At 60.6% G+C, this 8,406-nt stretch overlaps 1 protein-coding gene across 1 annotated transcript; it reads right to left on the reverse strand.

Moving 5' to 3' along the window:
- Positions 1 to 7,184: 7,184 nt before the first annotated feature.
- On the reverse strand, positions 7,185 to 7,748 carry LOC117833049 (uncharacterized). Its single transcript, XM_034712413.1, has one exon. It carries the CDS (start codon positions 7,746 to 7,748, stop codon positions 7,185 to 7,187), a length of 564 nt encoding a protein of 187 aa, XP_034568304.1.
- Positions 7,749 to 8,406: the final 658 nt, after the last annotated feature.

The raw sequence follows: 8,406 nt of genomic DNA on the forward strand, positions 1-8,406 counted from the left end.
CGGAGTCGGAGGAAGTCAAAAACGGGAATCAAAACCGAAGTACTAAAGAACCCTATAAACCCCCTGAGTCCTGGAATTCAAGTTTTCCTCCAACTTTGCAACCTGTTATCTCACGATTTCATATCTAAACTCAAGTCGGGCCCTTAATAAAAGTTGTAGTACCTCGAGTGTGTTCCAACTTTGTTACACTGACCCAGGTACAAATCGAATACGAACCTGTTCAAAATCTTCGTCAAAGTTGGGTAAAATAGTCAAGTCAGCCACCGAGCGCCACAACACTAAGTCTGGAAAACTGCTCAGAGTACACCTCTTGGCGAGGGCGTTCCTCCAAATTTTTGAACTAAACTCAAGAAAAACCCTAAATAGAAGTTGAAGTCCTCAGTTTGGAGAGCAACTCTTTAAATAATTTTTAAGTCTAATTCAACTCAGAAGCTCCCCTAAAATCGAGTCAAAGATAGCTAAACCTCTGAAATTTTCACCCTCTCGGCTAAATTTTGCTAAGTCTGAAATTACAAATTTTTAGCAACTTGGGCTCAAGATATCTCCAAATCCTTTCACAATATGAACAAGAACCTTAAACCAAGTTTGAAATAAATCCAGATTTGAACAAGTTTGCTTAAAGGAGTTTTGAAAGTTTAGTTGCAAAATCTTGAGAAAGGAGCTCCCAAAGCTGGTCGGGCTTACTACCCGAAGCAACCTCGACGCCCGCGCGCCGGGGAATGTTCGCCCGCGGGCCGCACGCCGCGCGCCGTGTGGCCGCCAGCCACCGGCAGCTCGCCGGCGCCCTATCCACGGTGAGACAGTGACAGGGCAAGCCACGGCGCCCAACCCGCGCCTGCGACAGGACGGGGCGAATGCCGGGCTGGCCAATCGTCAGCTGCGCGCGTGCCTTCCCCCTGCCATGTATCTGCTCCGCCCTACCCGCGCTTCGCCCGCCCGCCGGAGAAGCCGCCACGCCGTCGACGTCCCGCACCTCCGCCTGCTCGCGCAACCTGTCGTTGTTAAGATTTGCGGATCAAGACTTAGACTAGTAAATTTCTTTTATGCGCGTAAGGCTTCGGATGGTGGCGTGGGAGACACAGGGTTAGACTGGTTAGGGCAAAAGAGGCTCTACGTCCAGTATCGAGGATGCTCGTGTTGCCCACGCAGGGTTCTGTAGTAGGGGTTACAGATCAACGAGAGAGGGAACTGATCCCAGGTCTCTTGGGTGCTTGTGCTCTAAGGGAATGTGAGAGTGTGCTGTTGGCTCCAGGAAAAAAGTCCGAGCCGCCTGTCTCTGGTCCCCGATGCCCCTTTTATATCGTAAGGGGACTGCCGGGGTTACAGGTGAGATCGGGTGGTGAGAGCAGTAAAGAGTTTAAACGTAGTATGGTAAAAATACAACACAAAGGGAGGAATCAAGTTCCTAGGTGCCCGATGTCCTCGCCGGCCTTCGGCGTCTGCCGGCGCGTACGCTAGAGGAGGAGGGTGGCCGCGCGCCAACTGTCGTCGCGCCCTGCAGATAGCCTCTTCGGTGGCTGTGGCCGCCGGGTCATGATGAGGGTGTTTCGTCGCCACTCTGGTGTCTATTGGGAGGGACGGCGGATGCCGCCGTCCTGCTGATGGCTTGCAGAGAGCGGGCGTCACATCCCTGCTGCCGGGCGTGCAGGGCCCGAGAACGGGCGAGTCTTCCCTCTGCTCCGGGCGGCGCAGGCCATGAGTGCCTTGCGACGAATGGAAGGAGGCCGCAGGTACTGTAGCTTGTACAGTGCGACCATGCATGGGTACTTGCAGTAGGTTGCGTGAGGAGCGTGATCATCCCTCTTCCTGACATATCTGCGGCGCATTTATGGTGAGATTGATAGGGGGACCCACAAGATCTATGCCCGAGGCGAATACTTGTCAGGCGGACCTGGATCAGCCTGACCCCAGATCTGCGGTCGGGCGAGGCGGAGCTTGATCTTCCGGGGGTCGGGGATGCCCGACCCCGGAACTCGGGGTCGGGCGAGGCGGAGTGCGGCCTTCAAGGGGTCGGGAGCGTCCGACCCCGGGTCTCCTGGTCGGGCGAGGTGGAGCATGGCCTCTCCCTGCCATGTCGGGCCGACGGCAATTTTGCTACCTTAGATGGGCCTGGGCCTTCATGACCGTTGCTTTAAGCGGCATTAGGAGGCCGTTAATATTTCCCCCCGACAGTAGCCCCTGAGCCTGTGGTGGAGCAGGAGTGCTCCTCCAGAGGCTTTTTTCACCGTTTCGTCGGAGATCTTCTGCTCATCCTGCAAGCTGCGATTTGATTAGGGGTAGGGAGCGTTGTTAGTCTGGCTTGACCGGGGAGTCCCTGAATCGCGACCACACGCGTGGTCGTTGGTCGCGACGCTAGCCCCCGAGCCCCCGCGCATTGCAGGAGACCGATCGGGAGGCTAGGTCGACTTTTGATCGTTACCCCTCAAGCATCCGTTCGCTAGGACGGAGGGGTCGAGCCGTGCCACGCTATCCTCGTTGGACGAACCGTGGTGCTTGTTGAGCTGCGAACGGGTAGGTTCGAGTGAAGTCCCGGTCCCCGTTCGGGGGGGTCCGGCTCGGGCCAAGCTGGTGGCGTACTCCAGTCTCTAGCCGGCCAGTTCATATAGTTCCCGGGTCCGTTCGGTTGGATCCAGGGGCTCGTTGCCTTTCCTCGTGGAAAACCCATGAACTTTGATTCCGGTCTGGACTCGAACGTGAGGCCGGGACGCCCTTGGCTTTCGCTTGCCTAGGTGTTGGCCGCTAGCGGACCCGTCCCTTCTCACCCCTCGCTCGGGGGGTGTCCTGGGGCAGCTGTCGAACCCGTAGCGGGCCAGCCTTTGAACCTCTGGATCGTAATGGGCCGGAGGGGTGTTTTCAGCCCCATATCCCTTTCTTACCTTTCGGTGGGCCTTGGGCCGAATCGGGGCGGACGTTGCGTCTTGGGCCGAACGTGGGGGACGTCGTGGGCGTGCCTTCCGGGAGACGGAGTCATGGAGAGCCCGACCCGCGAATCGAGAGGAAGAGGATGTTTTCGCGGCCGGTCGTGCGTGCGGTTTCCAAAAAGAAAGTAGGCATGACGGGGGCGTACCTGGAGCCGCATTTATGGTGACAGGGGCGTCGGTTCCGCTCCCCTCGCGCCTTTCCTATAAAAACGGAAGCTCCGCCTCGCTGGTTCCGCCCGCCTTCTACTTTCAAGTCTTTTTGCCCTCCAGACTCGCCCTTAGCTCACCTGCGCCCATTTCTCCTTCCTTCGCTCCAAGCTACGTTCTTTCTTCCCACCCCCGTCAGGTTTCCTCCTCCTCCGGCGATGGGATCTTGGGGGATCTCTCACTTCAACTCCTCGCGCGCCGAAGGCTTGGGGAGGAAAGGCCTCCTCTGCGAGAGGACGGATGTGGGTGAGTGGGAGCTGCCGGGGTCGGAGCAGGTGCCGTCGCCTCCTGCCAACTACGTCGTCTCCTTCGCCCATTTCCACGAGCGGGGGTTCGCGACTCCGCCGAGCCGCTTCTTCCGGGGGCTCCTCCATTACTACGGGCTCGAGCTTCAGCACCTCAACCCCAACGGGATCCAGCACATCGCGGCGTTCGTCGCGCTGTGCGAGGGGTTCCTGGGCATCGAGCCCAACTTCTCGCTGTGGAAGTACTTCTTCACGGTGAGCCTGTACCAGAAGTCGTAGAGAAGGGGGAGCCAGCAGCGGTCACCCCCGGTGCCGATCGGGTGCGCCAGAATCCACCTCCGCCATACTCGCTCCAAGGAGTATATGGCGATGAAGACCTCGGCGTCCCACAAGGGGTGGCATAACCAGTGGTTCTAGGTGAAGAACTACTCAGACTCCCCCCTGCCGGGATTCACCGGTCGCACCATCGACGTGGCGCCGGAGGTGTGGGCGTACGGGCCGGTGGAGAAGAAGAAGAAGCGGATCCACGACCTGCTGCAGGCTATCGAGCAGTTGAAGAGGAGGGGGCTCACCGGCACCGGGGTCATTGGGGCGTAGCATGCCCGGCGGGTGGCGCCGCTAATGCTCCGGGTCCGTTCGCTCGGCGCCATGACTCCGAACGCGCCGACCGAGGGCACCGCCCTAGTGGCGGGCACGCTCGCCGCCTTCGAGATCCGGCAACGGATTTGGGAGGCGTTGGAAGACAAGGATGCCGACTACCCGGTGCCTGGGCACCCGCCGATGCGCCCGAACGAGGGCTTCGTCGACCTGGTAAGGGATTGGGGTGCCTCCCTTCTTCTTTCGTGTCTCATAGTCGTCGTCCTAACGCGGGGCCATTTTGTGTTCCAGGGCATGCTGACCTGGGTCGTGGACTCGCACCCGCCGGTGCTGGAGGACGCCGATCGGCGGACGCAAAACCGTATCCTTGCCGAAGAGCAGAAGCGCCGTAAGGATAAGGAGACGGCGAAAAGGAAGAAGAAGGCCGCCAAGGAGTTCCAACGGCGGCGGAGAGGGTGGGTCGTGTCAGACGACGACGACGACGATGATGATGACGAGGAGGAAGATGAGAAAGATGATGAAGAGGAGGAAGAGCTGGTTTCATCCCTTCGGTCAGGTGCGCTCGTAATCCGGGAGGTGCGCCCGCAAACGACCGCGAGGGATGAGGCGGAGGGATCGTCTGCCCGGGGCTTGGTTCCACAAGGCCCCGGGGCTGTGCCCCAGGGGTCGGCGCGGAGCGCCCCCCAGGGATTGACGCGGGACGCCCCCCAGGGGTCGGCGCGGGGCGCCTCCCAGGAGCCGGCGCGGGACGTCCCCCAGGGGTCGGCGTGGGGCGCCTCCCCGGAGCCGGCACGGGGCGCCTCCCTGGAGCCGGCGCGGAGCACCCCCCGGGGGTCTTCGGAGCCTGCCCCCGCCGTTGCCCAGGAGCCAGCGCGGGATGTCCCCCCGGAGTTAGCGCGGAGCGCTCCCCGGAGGTCTGCGGGGCCCACCCCCACCGTCGCGCCCGAGACTCGAGGGCAGCGGAGTGGTGACAAGCAGCCACTGCCGGATGCCCCGGGGTCGGCGTCCGGCTCCGAGGCGAAGCACGCGCGCCGTCCTTGCTCTGGAGGAACGTAAGTCGGACTTCCTCATGAACCTCGCTCTTCCCCCCCTTTTTGCGTTCGTCTCCGCTAACACTTGTTCGTTGTTTCGCAGAGCCACCCCCCGTGGTCTCGCCCTACAGCTGGCGCCCAAGAAGGCATTGCGGGTGTCGTCCTCCTCTGTGGGGCAGACCGCGGTCCCGCCTGCGGCGAGCGGCGGGGTCCCTGGCGAGGTCGCGGATCCTGCTGCGGAGGCGGCCCCTACGACGGCGGCCGGCGGAGCGGCGGCGGTGTCGGGCGTGGGAGAGGGCGTGGACCCCACTCCACCTTCCACTTCCCCGGTCAACCCCTCGGTGCAGAGCATCGCTCCCTAAGGTCCTCAGGCCGGATGCTGCCTTCGCCAGCTCGTCGGCGGCTTTGTTGAAGCGCCTTGCGACGTGGTTGAGCTCCAGGCCGTCGAACTTGTCCTCAAGCTTGCGAACCTCGTTGCAGTAGGCCGCCATCTTGGGGTCGTGGCAGCTCCACTCCTTCATGACTTGCTCGACGACTAGCTGGGAGTCCCCCTGGATATCTAGCCAACGAATGCCCAGCTCGATGGCGATGCGCAGCCCGTTGAGGAGGGCCTCGTACTCGACGACATTGTTGGATGCAGGAAAGTGGAGGCGGATCATGTACCTGATGCGCACGCCTAGACGAGAGACGAAGATGAGACCCGCTCCGGCACGGGCCCTCATCAATGATCCATCGAAGTACATCGTCCAGTACTCCTGCTTCTCCGGCGCTGATGGCGTCTGGATCTCCGTCCACTCTGCTACGAAATCGGCGAGTACCTGGGACTTGATGGCGGTGCAGGGGGCGTAGGTGATGCCCTTGTCCATGAGCTCGAGCTCCCACTTCACGATCCGTTCCGTGGTGTCCTGGTTTCGGATTACCTCGCCTAGCGGGAACGACGAAACAACCGTCACCGGGTGGGAGGTGAAGTAGTGGCGCAGCTTCCTCTTCGTGATGAGGACAGCGTACATGAGCTTCTGGATCTGCGGGTAACGCGTCTTGGACTCGGACAAGACCTCGCTGATGAAATACACTAGGCGTTGCACCTTGAGAGCGTGTCCCTCCTCTTCTTGTTCCACCACTAGGGCCACGCTAACCACCTGGGTGGTCGCCGCGATGTAAAGCAGGAGGGGCTCGTTGTCGGCCGGTGGGACCAAGATCGGGGCCTTCATCAGGAGGTCCTTGAGCCAGTCGAGTGCCTCCCGGGCCTCGTCGGTCCATTTGAAGTGGTTAGTCTTCTTCAGGAGTCGATAGAGAGGAAGCCCCCGCTCGCCAAGGCGCGAGATGAAGCGGCTCAGGGCTGCCAAGCATCCCGTGACGCGCTGGACTCCCTTTATGTTCCGGATTGGCCCCATGTCGCTGATGGCCGCTATCTTCTTCGGATTGGCTTCGATGCCGCGCACGGAGATGATGAAGCCTAACAGCATGCCCCTCGGAACTCCGAACACACATTTCTCGGGATTGAGCTTAATACGCTTATCCCTCAGCCTTTCGAAGGCTAGTTCAAGATCGGGGACGAGCTGGTCGCCCCTCTTGGATTTGACTACGATATCGTCAACGTAAGCCTCAACGGTCCGCCCGATGAGGTCCACGAAACACTTCAGCATGCATCGCTGGAACGTAGCCCCCGCATTTTTGAGGCCAAATGGCATCTTAACGTAGCAGTATGGGCCGAAGGGGGTGATGAAAGAGGTGGCGAGCTGGTCGGACTCTTTCATCGCGATCTGATGGTAGCTGGAATACGCGTCCAGGAAGCTAATGGTTTCGCACCCGGCGGTTGAGTCGACTATTTGATCTATGCGTGGCAAAGGAAACGGATCCTTCGGACACGCCTTGTTTAGACCGGTATAATCAACGCACATCCTTCATTTCCCATTCTTTTTTTGTACAAGAACAGGATTAGCTAGCCACTCGGGGTGGTACACTTCCTTGATGAATCCGGCCGTCAAAAGCTTCTGGAGCTCCTCGCCGATGGCCTTGCGCCTCTCCTCGTCGAAGCGGCGCAGTCCTTGCTTCACTAGCTTGGAGCCGGCCTTGATGTTCAAGGAGTGCTCGGCGACTTCTCTTAGAATGCCGGGCATGTCCGAGGGCTTCCACGCGAAGACGTCGCTGTTCGCGCGGAGGAAGTCGACGAGCGCGCTTTCCTATTTGGGGGATAGGGTAGCGCTGATCCGCACGGCCTTGCCGTCGGAGCTGCTGGGATCGAGGAGGACCTCCTTGATGCCTTCGGTGGGCTCAAAAGAGGTGGGTGACTGCTTGGAGTCGGGCTGGCCCTCGGCGCCCTCCGCGAGATGGACCGCCAGATCGCCCGTGACGGTTATGGCCGCGGCGTACTCGCAGCATTCCACGTCGCACTCATACGCCTTCTGGAAAGACGTGCCGATGGTGATGAACCCGTTGGGCCCCGACAGATTGAGCTTAAGGTAGGTGTAGTTGGGGATGGCCATGAACTTTGCGTAGCATGGGCGCCCCAAGATGGCGTGGTAGGTTCCGTGGAACCCCATCACCTCAAAGGTAAGGACCTCCTTCCTGTAGTTGGAGGGGGTCCCGAAAGTGACGGGCAAGTCGATTTGCCCGAGAGGCATTACCTGTTTTCCTGGCACGACGCCGTGGAACGGCGCCTTGCTAGGACGGAGGCGGGAACGGTCGATCCCCATAGCGTCGAGGGTCTCGGCGTAGAGGATGTTGAGGCCGCTGCCCCCATCCATGAGCACCTTGGTGAGGCGCGTCGTGCCGATGATGGGGTCGACGATGAGGGGGTAGCGCCCGGGATGCCGGACGCGTCCCGGGTGGTCAGACCGATCGAAGGTGATGGCCGGTCCCGACCAGTCGAGGAAGGCCGGCGTTGCCGGCTCGGCCGCGTAGACCTCCCGGTGCTCCAGCTTCTGCTGGCGCTTGGAGTCGTACGCCGCCGAGCCGCCGAAGATCATGAAGCAGCTGTCCACCTTGGGAAAGCCATCTTCCTTCCCTTCGTCGCCCTTCTTTTCCTCATCGGGCTTCCGCTTCCGGTCACCCTTCACTGGATTGCCTACAAAGTACCTCTTCATGAGGTTGCAGTCTTTGTAGGCGTGCTTCGCAGGGAACTTGTGGTTCGGGCACGGTCCCTCAAGCAGCTTGTCGAAGAAGCCAGGAGTGCCCTCTGGGGGCGGCTGCCCTTGCTTGCGCTCAACAGCGGCCACGAGGGGAGCCTCGCGCCGTTGTTTGCCCTTCTTCTTCTGCGGGCGGTTGGAGGTGCCTTCGTCAACATCCTCCTCCCGCTTTGCCTTGCCCTTGGAGCGGTCGAAGATCGCTCCAACGGCCTCTTCGCCCGAGGCGTAGCTGGTGGCAATGTTGAGGAGCTCCTCAGTGGTTCACGGGCCTCAGCAC

This window comes from Setaria viridis, chromosome 8 (genome assembly GCF_005286985.2).
Source record: "Setaria viridis chromosome 8, Setaria_viridis_v4.0, whole genome shotgun sequence".
Classification (NCBI taxonomy): Eukaryota; Viridiplantae; Streptophyta; class Magnoliopsida; order Poales; family Poaceae; genus Setaria; species Setaria viridis.